Here is a 17,159-nt window from a genome sequence, read left to right as displayed (position 1 = left end):
GAAGATGTGTTTGTTCCCATTTTTATGTATTGGTATAACTTTTACACTTTTCATTTTATTTGGAAATGGTTTGACTTCGAAAATTCAAGTTTGAGATAGTCATTCACTTCTTTGTTGCCCTTTTGACTATATTAAATACATGATGGGTAAATATTCATATATTCTAAGGACTTCAGATAGTATTTACTCCTGTAAAAAAGGTGAAATAAATAGAATAACATTTTAAAAAGTGCAGTATACAAGGCTGTACACTCAATTTCCCGTAATAAACATTTTTATTTGCACAGCAATAAAGAGAAAAGCCTCACAGTTGAGTTTACTGAGCGTGTCCTTCAGTTTAGCTTCATTTATGTCTTTCTGGAAGTAAATTAAGGTTACAGCGAGTCACATGACATGAAATTACAAAACAATAGTGCATTCACGCAGCTGGGAAGTGGGAAAGTTCCCAATAATAAGGTCCCATTTCCCACCTTATGCCGATCACAAACATGCTGATGATCATGGAAGTAAAAATGTCTGTCCGGTGGTCCTCTGGTTGAGATGTCTGAGGTTTTATTAGACTTTGTGTTAATTTCCCGTATATTTCATTCACTTTGTGGATTTCATTGGTTTCTGCTCATTGATTGCTGTCAGCTTTAATCTGCACGTGTCATGAAGCGTTACTGATGGAAGGACTCAAAATATCAGACAGAGCAGGTGTTGAGACACTCACTCATTTTAGTAACACAGAAACCCAGGGGACAGAGAAACACAGAACTGCAAAGAGCAAAAGCCAAAGATCCGGAGAGACGGTGAGAAAACACACGAACTGGCAGCAAGACGCCGAACTGAAGCCACCAGGTGCGACAATCACACACTCCAGCAGGTGAACCACATCAGGGTGGAGAACAGCAATCAGACATGGGAACTACATCCCTTTAGTGTGTCTTCCGTTGCCGTGGAAATGGGGATTACTTTCATAGCGTTGCTGTGTAACGTGAAAACTTTTCTGAAAGGAACATGAGAAAACGAAGCGTTTAGGGTTAGAGGGCTGAAACAGGAAACAGAGGAGACAGAAAGTGTGCATTGTGACAATGAAAAACCAAAGAGAATCACAGTGAATGACAACATGCGTGAGTAATGTTCACACAGCTCCAAACTGGGGTGGTTACTAAGTGGCAAAAATTCCCATTTCCCAGTTTACAACCTTCGTACAATATTAACAAACAAACAACATGCTGCGCTGCTCCAGAGATGAAGAGCTCAAACACATCAAGAGGAGCTACATTTTATATCCATAAGACACTCATACTTTATTTTCTGCAGATAATGGCTTTACCTGCTGCAATACAGTACAGCTTCATTATGTTTCAGTGAGGAGGTGAGAGGAAGGCTCAGGACTAAACAGCAGCAACCTGAAAGTTATTTATTTGTTTTAGTTCCTTTCTTAACTCATTAAACTGCTGCTGTGATGAGTGACATCGGATCGGCTTCTGGGAATTCGCAAACTTTCAACTTTCCTAGTGGGAAGTTTAATAGGTCTCGAATAGATTTGTTTTTTCCAGTGGGAAGTTGGATCTTTCTCAACTCCCAGTTACACATGAATGCATCATAATCGCATGAAACATTGGAAGGTATGAACTAGTAACGTGTGACATTAGTGAATTAAAAACCACAGGACAGAAGAAAAGTGCAAAGATCCTGCAAACTTATAAATAACAAATAAATTAAAAAAGGTATTTTTCTGTGGCCTGCCCTGAAGGATCAGGGTCTCTGTCACATCAACTGCATGTTCAGGTGTGTGGGTGGGGCTGATCTGAGGAGCCCCCGGTAGAAGAAGGTGGTGGAGCAGTGTGAAGCTGTGAATGGAGCTCTGGTCCTGCATCATGTGGATGTTCCAGAGACTCGTACAGAGTACCAAGACACTCAAGAGAGGTGGTCCTAATGTTCTGGCTGGTTGGTGCAGGTGAAAGCAGCTTGTGTTCCTCCTCACTCGGCCTCCAAGGTGGGCAGTGGATGGTATTTGATTGTGGACCTTCTGGACCTTCTGGATCTGTAGACCAGCGCTCCACAGACCAGGATGCAGCCGACAGCCAGGACCAGGTTGGAGATCAGGTTCAGGGTCGGGATGGAGCCTGATGGGGAGAAAACACTTCGAATCACATCACATGGAATCAAATGATATATTAAACATTAATATTCAACTTTTCTGCAGAACTTCACTGTCTGAAGCCTTCAGGTGCAAAGGACCCTGGGAAATGGAGTGACTGCTGCTCTGAGCCGACGCTGCTCTTTTCCCACGATGACTTCCTGGTGGGATGCATCCCTTAGAGCAGCGAGTGTTCGGGGCGCCGCTCTCACACAGGATGACCGAGCAGCTGATGTAGACCTGCAGACACAGGGACAGGAAGTCAGGAAGAGACGTGAAGAGGCATCTTTCACATGAAATAAGATGAAGATCTTTATAACAATGACTTCCTATAAACTGTGAGAGGGCGACTGTCACTCCAATCAGCCGATTGAAGTTATTTGTGGGATTACAGTTCAGTTAATGACTTTTGTCTTTTCAGGAACTGAAAATGTTCAGAATCTCTGAAACTAAATCATGAAAAGTGTAAATCAGTGGTCACCTGGTCGTGAGCTCCGATGAACTCAAAAGCCTCCATTCCGAACCTGAAGACAGACCTGGAGCTGGGGTAGATCTGCACAGTTGGATCCTTCACACACCTGCAACAGAGCAGTGATCCTGGTTCAGAGACACACAGAGACGATTGTCAGGTGGAGCAGCAGCCTGTTCACTGAGGACACCCACCCATCCTCTATGATGGTGTAGCTGACGTGGGAGTTGGGGTTGTCGTAGGGAGTGGCCCTGCAGGACTCCACAAACAGCTCTGTGTTGGGGATGGACGAGGTGGCCTGGATCTGCATGTAGATCATCTGTTTGAGGTACACCTCCACCGGGTAGGTGCTGCCGTCCACCTGCTGTCTGAAGCGCTGGCTCTCGAAGAACTCGAACTGGAAGGTGAAACTACCGAAGCCTCTCTCTTCGAAGGCGTACGGGTTCTTGTGGTGGAATCCCAGAGTCACGTTGGTTCTCTTCGGGTAGATGCAGCAGATGGCGATATCGACGTTGTGGTGCCTGGAGATGATTTCAGCCGAGCTGGAGGACGTGATCTTGTTCCTGAAGACGATGGTGTCTTCATCCTCCTGGATTGATGTGATAAATAATATTAACATCAGTATCATACATTATCATTTGGAGGAGAGCCAACCTTTACATCAAGACAAACTGTTTACTGTTACTTTCTCACTGAACTCCAACTCTTCCTGGCTGTCATGCTTTCCTACCGGAGGCAGGGCCTCAGACCTCTGGAGTATCTTCGTCCTGATCCCTGGTCAGCAGGTAGTCCAGAGACTCCTCGGTGGACAAACCCCCGGAATGGAAGAGATATGCTCTGAGCCGCTGAAGACCCTGGATATTGTCCTGGTAGACATGCCTCTACAGTACCGCATGGACCTTGAGGACAGTCTCTTTGGGTGGTGACCCCAAATTTCAATGTTTGATAATGGCTATGTTGGGGTACTGGAGACTGACTGATAGCTGAACCTCACATCCTGGAGGAACAATATGGATTCCGTCATGAAACAACAAACCGGCTCGTCATTCTCTCACAGATTATCAAGGGGAATCCAGTCTACATGTGTGTTTAGTAGACTTTGAGAAGGCCTATACCCCTGTGTCGCCCGAGACATTTTGTGGGAGGTGCTAAGTGAGTTCAGGGTACCGGAATCGCTGCTGTGTCTATCCGGTTCTTGCACTACCGGTTTGACAGCTGCATCAAAATATTCAGCATTAAGTCGGACTCTCTGGAGAGATTATATCTGTGGTTTGGTCTGGGGCTGACTTGGGGTCCCCCAAAAGAGAGATGGAGGAAGTTACAGTGGACAGAGATATCTGGAGCTCTTGACTCTATACTGCCACAGTGGCCCCATGTGGACTAACAGGGAACAGAGATAGATGGACTGAAATTATTTCCATATCAGTTGACTTAAAAATCTAAGAAAACTTTGTGGATTAAGATGATTAGGATTCTTTCTACATTGGGAGTTTCACAATGTGAGATATGTACTCTGCCATTTCACTACCTGGAAGAGCCAACATGGATAAATAACACAATGAGTAGACTTTGCATTAACAACGATTAACTTCTCTCTGGTTTCGTACTTGTACCCATCACAGATTAATCCTAACGTGGTAGCATTTGCTGAGCGCCTGCAGCAGCTGTACCTCGACGTCCGTCCCGCAGGCGCCGAGCGACACGACGGCCACCAGGTGGGTGGAGTTGGAGTGATTCTTCAAGCTGCAGGACGGGTCCTTAAAGTCCTTCAGGTGCAGGTTGTCCTCATTGCGCCTGATGAAGTAGGTCCTCTCCAGCTCAACCTTCATCGTAGTTTGATTGCACGTCACGACCGCCTCTATGAAGTATAACAATTTAACATTATTTTAATTATGTCAGTCCAGAAAATCACAACCCAGAAAATCCAGTTTGAACTGACCGTGATGCCCGACATGAACCGTCACACAGCGTGGTTCCGACTGATAGACCCGGTTGTATCTGGAACGGAACAAAAGACAGTCAGATGAATAACTTATAGATAAAAGTGATTAGAAACTCATTCTACCACAATCCTAGTATAAAGTTCTGGGTTGTTCTGTTGAGCTGTATTTACATGGTGTTTTCTGTCTTTTCCCAGTGTTCCCTGGATTAATAAAGGACGTGTGCTCCTTAATCCCCATTATATTGCATCAGTAATTTCATTCCACTGATCAGTTGATGAAGCCAGCTTGTGCCAAATGTTGGAATTATCTTAAGACGTTAGTTTGAAGCATTTCTTCCCGACACTGTTTTGTCCAGACTGTTTATTCTATTTAAGTCTTGTTGCGACAAAAGTGAGAATCACAATGACACACATTGTGAACATTGTGCAGCTGTAGAATTCAAACTCACCCATCTCTTGCTTCAGAAACAAAGCAAACAGGAAAATGACCTTGCAGGTCGCGGTCGCTGGGTTTCCATTCGACGATGTATATCCCTGTGGCGATGAAGTGCTTTGAAATGCCTCTTGGCCCCGTCACGATCAGGTCACGGATCCTACAAGAGCAGCAGCCGATGAAGCTCGGTGAAAGTGAACATCAATCAGCATTTTTAAAGGAAGACGCATGGGGGTTCCTCACGTGGCGTACTGTGTTGTTGATCTCACTTCCATCTCCAGAGTTCGGTTGACCAACGCAGGAAGATTTGCTTGATTAGCCGGAGTTGGGGCCAAGAAAACAGGGGAGTAATCACCGTGGAGGCACGAAGGAGCTTCATGGGAATCCACTGGACAACACAGGAGCAGGACAATCTATGAGAATCAAACTAAATCAAACTAAATGGGTTTCTTCTAGGGATGCAGAGACCAGCATCAGTTATCAGGTCAATAACTTTGCCCGCCGGTATGCAAGAGAGGACGAGCACCGTCCGCCGTCCGAGCCATGCTACATGCTACATGCTAATGTTTTTTGGGGCTCACACTCAAGCGAGGCTACATGCTACATGCTAACCATGATTAAAGTCTGACTGACGAGCTCAGTCCCTCGGTCTACAGAAGTGTTTGCCAATCTTTTTCAGCCAAGACCACTTTTCATGTCAGACAAAAAGCAAAGCTGTACTGTCTGTTTTACATTTATTTTACATTTATATTCTAAAATGTACTAATACAGAAATAAATTTGCCAAACTTTGCAGAGCAGAGAGAGACGCTACGTTCTACGCTCTGCTACTGTAGACTGTGAGGCTGGTGGAGGTGATGTAGAGGTCAATTGAGCCTGTTGGAGGTGACGTAGCATCGATAGAGGCTGGTGGAGGTGATGTAGCATAGACACAGAGGAGGTTTAGGTGACGAAGCATAGACACAGAGGAGGTGGAGGTGACGTAGCGTTGACAGACTCATAGCCTTGTATAGCCTTGGCGTATCATTCAATGAAATATCAACGAGGCTTTATGGCATTTAAAAAGTACCCGTATCAGCAAGTAGCTAAAGGTTAGACTCTTATTTTTAAAAAGTGGTATCGGTACATGCCTAGTTTTTCCTTTCATCCAGGTTCCAATAAAGAAATGGACAGAAACAAACCCAGAACGGTGAACTGCAGGGGAAGTTTGCTGAGAGGGGAAGTGGACGTCTGTCGGTGTGTTGGTGTCCACGGCGTAGCGTCGGAGACGACGTCAGGACGACGTTCAGCATCATGTGAGAGCCACCGCTTCGTCCCGTCGCGTCGGTCCGAGTACCACAGTGTGACGTGTTTGTGGGCAAAGTCCTCCAACACCAGTTCAATGGAATGGTACCCGGTCAGACCGTCGTAGGTGTAGGTCAGAGAGCAGGAGTCCTGAGGAGGAGACGCCAACATTCACATGTTAATGCCTCTAAACTTTAAGTGAAGTGGTTGAATGTTTGAAAATCCCTGAAACCACACTGTCATGAAGAGTCCTAGCTGGAGGCCTGACCTGGTCCAAGGAGAAGCCGCTGGGGAGCCCACACAGCCCACACTCGTACGTACTGGAGTTGGTCGGCACCCTGCATCGGACCCGGTCGCCGTCGGGGTCAAAGACCGTCAGTCTGAACACTTGAGGACAGTTCTTTGGTATTCTGCAACACAAAGTACAGGATGTCAAGTACAACATTACCAAAGTCTTTCCTCTATTCATTCAATAACCCAACAACGAGGCACAGCAGAGGAAATAGTGACTCTGTTGTTTTACTTCCTGGTTAAAGGAGAAGATATCAAGAAGCTGCAAACTTCCACTGAGCTGATTGCAGATGTAATTTTCAGTTTGAAGGAAATATGCTGACGTTTAAGTTTTCACAGTGTATCTACAGATGTGACAACAAGACAAAGGAGATCACTCGAGCTGACCGCTGTCCTCCACTGTGTCCAACTTATTCATGCAGGAAGCTTCTGAGGCCTAAAGGACGGCAGTGGCAGAAATACTGTAGATGTAGAATATAGATAGAGTTATGTAACCTATGCAGTGCAGAAAAAGACTTACTTTACCTCTTTACACTAAAAAAAAAATATTCTTGTCTCTAATAAACATGAAGTAATATTTTAAAGTAAAATGTAACTGAGATTTATGGAATTTAAGGTTTATGTATCCAAAAAAGTCAAACATAATGTGAATATTCTCAGTATGAAGTGAATCTTAACAAATCAAATAAACTTCATTCACTGTGAGTGTCACAGTCAAACACAGTTTACGTAAAAGTTTGCATTAACTTTAATCAACACTTCACGTTTAGGTGACAATTTATGTCATCTGTACATGTAGTTATAGAATGAATGAGTTCAGTTTATGTGAAAATTCACCTTAATTTTAGGTGTATTCATTAAATGAACACAAAGTTTATGTAAAGATTTGCATTAACTTTAAACTATATTTAACAAGAAACTATGTTTTCTACATGAACAATACATGATAAATACATTGCATTTAATGCAATGTTTTACTTTTAATGTATATTTAGGAATTACGTGGAAAATATAACGAAAATGCATAAAGTCCACATTATTGGCTCAATTTTCTTTTGGAGTGTCTTTTTTCCCTTGTTTCAATCAGATCTATAAACTTTTCTCAGGCCTTAATAGACCAATAAAGGTAATGCTTTTCTATCTTAGCTGAAAAAAGTACTTCATAGAAGATCACTTGAGTACATTAAGACACACAAGAGTATTTGTACAGGGACAGTTTACTCTTTAAGAAAATACAACAGGCTGTACAGTTTGGTTTGACAAATCTTTAGTAAAAATGGTAGTTTTCATAGATTTCAAAAGAATTTTAGTGGACAAAACATTAATCCATGTACAGAAAGAAAGACCTGAGAATGGGCGGGAGGGTCGTGATCGGAGGTCTGTTTGATTCTCCGGTGTCGGATCGGATTCCCAGATCCACCCGAGCCGTCATCCTCCAGGTGGTGGAGGAGCTTCTGGTGTTTGGCGTCCAATACCCGCTGCCATCGTCTGCATTGAGGCTGGTTGGGAATCTGTTTGACAATAACTTTGGTTTGAAACCACAGTGACCGGAAGCTTCCGTTCTCTACCAAACCTTCAGAGGTTTTCTAAAGAAGAAAAGCCAGAGGGAATATTTTGGGTGAACAGCAGCGGATCTCACCGGATCTCAAAAGCTGCGTTGCTGCTGAGTTTTATTGTGGTGGTCACTTCCTTCAGACACCAGGTCAGACCGTACGAGTCCAAGGCGATCGTCGCTACGGCGGTGTTACTCGCCGTGCCACAGTCACCGGACAGGCAGGCGTAGTGATTGACGTGACACCGGACCGTCGCCTGGCGGCTGCGAACCTCCACCTGGAAACATCAGCATGAGAAGATTCCACCTGATCAACCTGAGCAACGCTTTTCTTCAAAATATGTCCCCAACATTTAAAGCAGGGCACGAGTGATGTTGATGCTGGTTCTCAATAACATTTTCTTCATCAAGGAACAAACACATCATGAGAAATATTTCATTTTCTCAATCTAGAAATATTTTAATTGAGTTTCAGGTTTTATATTCGACTAATGTCTCTCCTCTTGTTTCTTTTTTCCCCCAGTTTTATTTATTGAAATCTCACAGGTGGAATTGTACAGTCTGTGGTCGCAATACGGTTTGTGATCATTTCTTTTTTTAATATACATATAAAGTAAAAAAACAGAGACAACAACAAACTAATAAAAGGAAGATGGGCATAAACAGATACAATCAGTTACAAAAGGAAGTGAAAAGACTAAAGAGTAAATAAGTCAGTAGGGGAAAACAAACAAACTTCATACTGGGGGGGGGGGGGGGGGGGGGGGGCTGCTCATAGTGGTCATTGTCTGCTCAATTAGTTGTCAGGTTCTATATAAATACTGAGTGAGTAGATGGAGGAAATAAAAGGTTGCCACATTTTGTAAAAGAGTTTCAAGGAACCCCGAAGGGAGAATCTGATCCTCTCAAGCTTGATGTGATGTAAGATTTCAAGTCGCCGTCTATTATGTGTAGGAGGGAGCGGATGAATCCATTTCAGGAGGATGAGCCTTCTGGCAAGTAGGGTCGTGAAGGCTAAGACCGGTTTCGCTGGGTTAGGCATGTCACTGTTTCATGGGACTCCGAGAAGGGCCGTGAGGGGGTCGGGATCGATCGTCCTACCCAAGACTTTCCCAAGTGTGTTAAATATCTGTAGCCAGAACACAGACAGCTTGGGGCTTGACCAGAGCATGTGTATGTGGTCTGCTGGTGAGTGTTTGCATCTGTTACATGAGTCGGATCTATCAGGTACATTTTTGCCAGTTTTGCATTGGGGTAGTGGCTCCTGATCAGGATGTTACACTGGAGTAAGCAGTGCCTTGCACATATAGATGATGTGTGTACCAGGGCCATGGCAGAATTCCATTGATCATCAGAAAGATCAGACCAAAGGTCTTGGCACCACACAGCTCGAAGGGTGTCCAGTCCAGTCTGAGTCACTGTGGATATCTTATCATATATGATCGAAATTAGTTTCTTATAGTCTGCCTTTAGAGATAGAAAGAAGTCTAGACTAGAGTTTGCTGGTTGGTTAGGGAACTGAGGGGACTGTTTTTGAACAAAGTGCCTAATCTGGAAGTAGTGAAGCCTGTTGAAGTTTGGGAGGCTAGATTTGGCAGCAAAATCCGAGAATTGAGGAAAAACCCATCGATGTAGAGACTGTTAATGGAGATCAGGCCCTTCTCATGCCAATCACGAAATGCTGGGTCAGAGCACTGAGGCAGGAAGTTATGATGGCCATATATGGGAGCGAGAGCGGATGACCCCTGGTAGCCAAAGTGTTTCCTGAACTGACTCCAGATTTTAAAGTAGTTCATCACAACTGGCTTTGTGGAAACCTTGAGTGGAAGGGGTCATTTAGAGCACATCACTGACCACAGCAAGAGGTTAGATGAAGATATCTCCATTTGTGCCCATTAGGGTAGCTCACTTTGTAAAGATTTAGAGTTCCAAAATAAGAGTTTATTGATATTACATGCTCAGTAATAATAGCGGAGGTCTGGCAGTGCCAGACCGCCCTTTACCTTTGGGAGGTGGAGAATCTCCTTCTTAATACGAGCTCTTTTATTGTGCCACAGGAATGAAATAATCAGTTTGTCAAGAGTGAGGGAAAAAGATTTGCGCGGAATTTGTTGAAAATATAAGGAGCCACGGTAGAGTGACCATTTTAATCAGGTTGACACGTCCCATCAGGGAAAGGGTCAAGGTGGTCAAAGTTTTTGCTTATAAAAATTCCTAAGTATCTGAAACCTTCTGGGGCTTTCTTAAAAGGAAAGATGTCCTGGGTATTGGAGTATTGGCAGAGTATTGGCTGGACTGTTCATGGGAAGATATTCACTTTTTTGGAGATTAAGCTTGTAACCTGAAATCTTTTTAAATCTCTCCATGATGTTCAGGATTACAGGGAGAGAGGTTAAGGGGTCTGAAATATAGAACAGAAGGTCATCGGCATACATTGACAGTTTATGTGTTCGTCCTTGTCAGGTGTGGTGTTTGGAGGATTCAAGCGCCGACAGGACGAGGAAGGTAAGTTGGAAAAAGAGTTTATTAAGTAGATCTTTCCAGCGGATTGCTAATCTCCAGAGAGTGGCGTGGAGGCGGAGGTTGATGTCACCGGGAAGCGATCTCCCGAGCAGGATAGGGACCCGCTCACCTCAGAACAAACAAACAAACAAACAAAGAGCTTCTTCCTGCTGCAGTCACACCCACGTTTCTGCTGTGTCTCAGTTGTTGGCTGTACATTGTCTTTTTAACTGGCTTTATTGTTTTTACAGATGTATCTATTACATAACATATTCATTGACGAATATATAAATGCACAATTCTTTTGATCTATTATTTACGTGTATATAATGTGTTATTCCTGTACGCAGACCCCCACCGTCTGTGATGGTGTAGAAATGACAATTGAAGTTCTTGACTTCTTATGTCTCTCTCTCTCTCTCTCTCTCTCCTCTCTCTCTCTCTCTCTCTCTCTCTCTGTCTGTCTGTCTGTCTGTCCCTCTCTGTCCCTCTCTCTCTCTCTCTCTCTCTCTCTCTCTCTCTCTCTCTCTTCTCTCTCTCTCTCTCTCTCTCTCTCTCTCTCCTGTCTCTCTGTCTCTCTCTCTCCTCTCTCTCTCTCTCTCTCTCTCTCTCTCTCTCTCTCTCTCTCTCTCTCTCTCTCTCTCTCTCTCTCTCTCTCTCTCTCTCTCTCTCTCTCTCTCTCTCTCTCTCTCTCTCTTTGCGATCACTCACCTGGTAGCTCCCATCTGAGTGGTTTCCCTCGGGTGAGACGATCAGTGATCCACCATAAAACTGGAAGACGTCCTCGACGGCCCGGGTGCTGGTGGTGGAGACGGGCAGCAGCAGCAGCAGCAGCGGGAGGAGGAGGAGGAGGAGGAGGAGGAGGAGAGGTGTCATCCTGTCCAGAACTTGGCTGTCCGGAGTTGAACTTATCAGAGAAGTGAGATGAGAAGGAAATGTGATCCTCATCAGCCCTCGGGTATGCAGAGCAGGTTGAACTGGCCTGGAGCCGTCAATCCTCCCTCTTCTGACTCATCCTGCTCTTCATCACCGTCAGTTCACACCTGGAGGCCTGGAGACCTGGAGGCCTGGAGACCTGGAGACCTGGAGACCTGGAAGAAGTCACTGTGGTCTCTGCTGTTTCACATCATCTTCATCTTTTTTGCGTCTTCATTTCAGAAAATTTCACGTTTACAAGACAACATTCATGAAATGATGTAGTTTCCATGTTGGTCCACTAGTTGGTGCTGTTGTTAGTTTTAGTGCTGAAAAACACACACACACACACACACACACACACACACACACACACACACACACACACACACACACACACACACACACACACACACACACACACACACACACACACACACACACACACACACACACAGCAGAGAACAATGAGCTCTAAACATGAACACTGGGAGAACAGGGACATTCTAGTGGACAGACCACTAAGTTGGATTGTTATTACTTTGTTCTGATTGGCTCTACTGAGCATGTGTAGAGGAACTAGTTACGACGGTCGTGGTGACCAGGACCAGGACCAGGACCAGTACCAGGACCAGGACTAGGACCAGAGTTTCAGGGTCAACACAGACGATCTTTCTTCGCGGTCCACTCAGTATCTGTACATCAAAAACCATCACTTTATGCTCATGATGGTTTGGTCATTTGCACCAGAAACATTCTTTTGCTGTATCATGAATTCGAGGAAACACATAGAATACAGCAAGATGTTAATTGGAGGTCTTTGTTGATATACTGTCACTTTCAACAAGGTAGTACTGCGAGGTGAAAGCAACGGGAGGAAATGTGGAAGTGATTGGATGAATGGGTGAAGAGTGGGTGAGGCTGAACAGACACTGATGAAGATGCAACAAAAGTCCTGTTCACACGGAAACAATTACAAGTGAAAACACCAAACATCCGGAGCACTTACACGACAACGGCGCTCGGAGCCACTGACAACCCAACTTCCTGACAAGGCTCTGACTCGTCGTTGTGGAAAGAGATGAAAAACTCAACATGACCCAACGAGACCAACAGCTTTTTCATTGTTTCTGTCGTTTCGTTTCCTTGGAAACACTTTCAGAACGTTACCATGTAAACGTCAAACTTTTCTGAAACAAAAATGCGAAAATGGAGCGTTTTACTTGAAGTGTTGTGTCAACGGGGCCGAGAAGGACGCTTCCAGAAGATTCCATCTGTGTGAACTTGGAAGTTTGTTGAATTTTTGGTCAAACGTTTGGAAGTGATAAACTTTTCAGAATGACTTGAATCATCCTTGTTGGGTGGAAATGTTCAACAGTTTAAATGAGTGTCTAATAAGAGTCTACGACATGTTAATAACATGTCAGGAAGAGATATTTATACCAGCTGCTGTGATTTATGAGGAGGAAGAAGTGACTCCCAACATATCAGAATTGGCAGAATGTTGGCAGTTTATTTGATCGCCTCCACCCATATGAAGGGTGTTGTGGTTTTGTTCCCGCCCAATGAGACAATCACCTGTCAATCATTTGCACAATCTGCCTTTCCCAGCAGTGACTGTCTCCGTCACGGAGGTTTGGAATGAAGCATGCAATCACAGAGATTCATCAGAAGCACTTCAGTGACGAGCCATTGAGTCTTTCATTGTTGTCTTTATTGCTGGATCTTCTTTCGTTGCTTGGTTTGTAGTGTTTATTAAAAGAAGAACAGAATGTGGTGGCGTGGGAGGTGTGCAGCAGATTGAACAAACAAAAAGATTGTTATCGGAATGTTCGGGGAATTTCTGGGCTGTTTAGAATTGAACATGGAGATTAGTAAAGTTTGTTCAGTTTCCTTTCTTCTCACAATGAACTATGAAGACAAACGTGTGTGTGTGTGTGTGTGTGTGTGTGTGTGCGTGTGTGTGTGTGTGTGTGTGTGTGTGTGTGTGTGTGTGTGTGTTTTTCAGCACTAAAACTAACAACAGCACCAACTAGTGGACCAACATGGAAACTACATCATTTCATGAATGTTGTCTTGTAAACGTGAAATTTTCTGAAATGAAGACGCAAAAAAGATGAAGATGATGTGAAACAGCAGAGACCACAGTGACTTCTTCCAGGTCTCCAGGTCTCCAGGTCTCCAGGCCTGCAGGTCTCCAGGCCTCCAGGTGTGAACTGACGGTGATGAAGAGCAGGATGAGTCAGAAGAGGGAGGATTGACGGCTCCAGGCCAGTTCAACCTGCTCTGCATACCTGACTGAGCTGATGAGGATCACATTTCCTTCTCATCTCACTTCTCTGATAAGTTCAACTCCGGACAGCCAAGTTCTGGACAGGATGACACCTCTCCTCCTCCTCCTCCTCCTCCTCCTCCTCCCGCTGCTGCTGCTGCTGCTGCCCGTCTCCACCACCAGCACCCGGGCCGTCGAGGACGTCTTCCAGTTTTATGGTGGATGTTTAGAATTGAACATGGAGATTAGTAAAGTTTGTTCAGTTTCCTTTCTTCTCACAATGAACTATGAAGACAAACGTGTGTGTGTGTGTGTGTGTGTGTGTGTGTGTGTGTGTGTGTGTGTGTGTGTGTGTGTGTGTGTGTGTGTGTGTGTGTGTGTGTGTGTGTGTGTGTGTGTGTGTGTGTGTGTGTGTGTGTGTGTGTGTGTGTGTGTGTGTGTGTGTGTGTGTGTTTCATTCCATCAGTTCGTCTCATCAGCAGTCAAGTCAAGTCAGCTTTAATGATTTATTTATACAGCACTTTAAAACAGTTGTGGCCAAAGTGCTTTACAATAAAGACAAAATAAAAAAGTACAGTAAAGAGTAAAAACAGTGAAATACAATAAACAAACAATAAAACCAGGGACAGAGTCTCAAACATGGTTAAAAGCCAAGGAATAGAAGTGGGTTTTAAGATGAGTTTTAAAAGTGGACAGTGAGGGGGTGTGGTGGTGGGGGGGGGGGGGGGGGGGGACTGTCTGACGGGCAGTGGAGCTCATTCCACAACAGAGGGGCTGCAACAGAAAAGGCTCTGTCCCCTCTGAGCTTTGGTTTGGACCTCGGTACCTCCAGAAGAAGTTGATCAGCTGACCGGAGGCACCGAGCAGGGGTGTAGGGGTGGAGCAGCTCAGAGAGGGAGGGCGGGGCAAGACCATTCAGAGATTTAAAAACAAATAAAAGAATCTTAAAACGAATTCTAAACTGCACAGGCAGCCAGTGGAGAGACGCCAGAACGGGGTTCTGTGCTCCGTCTTACCTGCTCCAGGTAGAAGGTGTCCTGCAGCGTTCTGGACTAACTGGAGACGAGCGAGGGACGACTGGCCGACTCCAACATAAAGTACTGCGTTACAGTAATCCAGCCGGGACGGAATAAAAGCTGGATTACTGTTTCAAAGTGCTGCTGGGCCAGAATGGTCTTTACCTTTACCTTCTGAGGTGGAAGAAGCTGGACTGAACCACTGCCCTAATCTGAGAGTCCAATTTAAAATCACTGTCCATTCTAAAACCCAGGTTCAGAACCACTGGCTTCACATGTGGACCCAGGGGACCCAGGTCAAAAAGAGGGGGTTCACAGGAGCCACTGGGCCCGAACACCATCACCTCAGTTTTGTTTTCATTAAAACTTAAAAAGTTAAAAACCATCCAGGTTTTAATGTCCTCAAGGCAGGACAGGAGAGGAGACAGTGAGGAGACATCTTCCTTATTCAGTGGGACAACAATCTGGCTGTCGTCCGCATAACAGTGAAAAGAGACGCTTTGTCTCCTGAGGACAGAGCCCAGTGGGAGAAGGTACAGGGGACAAAGCAGGGGCCCTAGAATTGAGCCTTGTGGAACCCCATATGTGAGAGGAGCAGAGGAGGATTCAGAGCCAGCAAGGCTAACACACATGGTTCTGTCTGCCAGATAGGACTTAAACCAAGCCAGAGCAGTACCACGGATGCCCACCAGGTGCTGCTGCCGGGACATCAAGATGTTGTAGTCCACGGTGTCGAATGCAGCAGTCAGGTCCAGAACCAGAACCAGAACCAGAACCACATGATCACCACGATCATTTGCCTGGAGGATGTGATGAAAAACCCTGAGCAATGCTGACTCTGTGCTGTGAAGGGGTTTAAAACCAGATTGAAAACTTCTAAAATGTTGTGCTCCTCTAAGTAGTCCTTGAGCTGTGCCTGGACAACCTTCTCCAAAATCTTTGATATAAAAGGCAGCTTGGAGAACGGCCTAAAATTAGCCAAGACAGCCTGGTCAAGGCCTGGTTTCTTAAGAAGGGGCTGCACCACTGCATGTTTAAAAAGCACAGGAACACCAGATGAAAGGCTGCAGTTAATAATAGTGAGGATGAGCTGCCCTGTGCTGTGGAAGGTTTCTTTAAAAAGATGAGGAGGGATAGCATCCCGGGGGGAACCTGAATGCTTCAAATGTGCAACCACATCCCCTAAAAGTTGCAAAGTCACCGGCTCAAACTCGTCAAGTGTAACCGGACAAGGAGCCGAGTTAGAAGGATCAGAACCAGGAGCCTGTTACCAGGGCCCGGGTGACAAAAACCTTGTCAATGAAGAATTGCAGGAAGTTTTCACACATTTCAGGGGAGGATTCTGGGAACACAGACTGTGGGGCATCTAAAACAGAACCAATGGTTCTAAAAAGCAGGCGTGAGTCGTGGCAGTTTTCCAGGATTAGTTTTGACAAGTGCTCCCTTTTACCTCTTTTACAGTGTTCTGATATTTGTGCCAACTCCTCAGTAAGGAAAGTAGCTATTGGCTGTCCTCACAGTCGCTAGAAGTCGCTAAATGATGTCATCATCTAATTTGCATAATTGGACATTAGCGTGCAATTGTAAGGCACGCTGTAGGAAAGAGGAATAACATCGCAGAAGAGACAAAGTAAATAAAAAAAAACACCCTGGATATGTTTAGAACTGCAAATGAGCTTTCTGCTGCTGATTCTAGTGTTTCTGTTTTTGTCATTGAAATAGGACTGTGTGAGTCAAAGGCAGTGATTGATTGGATGTTTTAGTGGGATTAAAAACACATTTATATTGACTTGCCGCTGAGTAAAGCAGCGGTTGCCTTGCGCGGTCCCTTCTCAGTGTGGACGTAGTGTGGTGAGGGTGTCCTCTGGTCTGACTGCAGGAGGGAGGGAGGGACTGTCAGACTGAACTCTGGACGGGGGAGGGGCCCAAAGCAGGACCTGCTGCTCATTGGCCACAGTGACTGTAGAACCATACCTGCTTTCACCTCAGAGGCGCCAAACGCACTAGAAAGTCGCCAATAACACCAGAAAAAGTCGCTAGTCGCTTTTCAAAAAAAAGTCGCCAACAGGACCTGAAAAGTTTGAACTGATTCTGCTGCAGGTAAAATGAAGGTACCAGCACCCGGAGGGTCTGTTCTGTTCTGTGCTGTGCTGTGCTGTGCTGTGCTGTGCTGTTCTGTTCTGACTTTGTTGTTGAGTGAACTCCATGAACACCTGGAAGAATTCCTGTGTGGTTTCCAGTGTGAACAGCTGCCAGGGGACCTGCTCCTTCCATTCTCTCCTCATTGTTGGGAGGTTTCATGTTTTCTTAAATCAGAGATTATCAGAGTTAAACAAGACATTTTTCTCACAATGGA

The 17,159-nt window shown here is 45.0% G+C and overlaps 1 protein-coding gene across 1 annotated transcript; it reads right to left on the bottom strand.

The window, feature by feature from the left end:
- Positions 1-259: 259 nt before the first annotated feature.
- Positions 260-11,573, bottom strand: LOC308125809 (uncharacterized protein). Its single transcript, XM_080489810.1, has 13 exons — positions 11,312-11,573; positions 8,186-8,376; positions 7,893-8,057; positions 6,524-6,665; positions 6,153-6,405; positions 5,216-5,360; positions 4,989-5,132; positions 4,537-4,595; positions 4,268-4,455; positions 2,792-3,186; positions 2,610-2,706; positions 2,203-2,368; positions 260-2,114 (listed from the first exon to the last, which is right to left on the bottom strand). The coding sequence occupies exons 1-13, from the start codon at positions 11,546-11,548 to the stop codon at positions 1,969-1,971; spliced, it is 2,328 nt and encodes a 775-aa protein (XP_080345936.1). The 5' UTR covers positions 11,549-11,573; the 3' UTR covers positions 260-1,968.
- Between the last annotated feature and the right edge of the window lie 5,586 nt (positions 11,574-17,159).

The sequence above is a fragment of the Lipophrys pholis genome (assembly GCF_963383615.2).
Source record: "Lipophrys pholis genome assembly, chromosome: 2".
In the NCBI taxonomy this organism is placed as follows: Eukaryota; Metazoa; Chordata; class Actinopteri; order Blenniiformes; family Blenniidae; genus Lipophrys; species Lipophrys pholis.
This window is presented reverse-complemented; position numbering and strand designations above follow the sequence as displayed.

What these genes read in the sequence shown, in the direction of transcription:
- LOC308125809 (XM_080489810.1), bottom strand. Translation starts at nt 11,548, where the DNA reads ATGAGGATCACATTTCCTTCTCATCTCACTTCTCTGATAAGTTCAACT. An exon ending in TACACCATCATAGAGGATGG is followed by an intron (nt 2,707 to 2,791) that starts GTGGGTGTCCTC and finishes GCTCTGTTGCAG; the next exon opens with GTGTGTGAAGGATCCAACTG. An exon ending in GCACCTGAAGGCTTCAGACA is followed by an intron (nt 2,115 to 2,202) that starts GTGAAGTTCTGC and finishes TCTCCCCATCAG; the next exon opens with GCTCCATCCCGACCCTGAAC.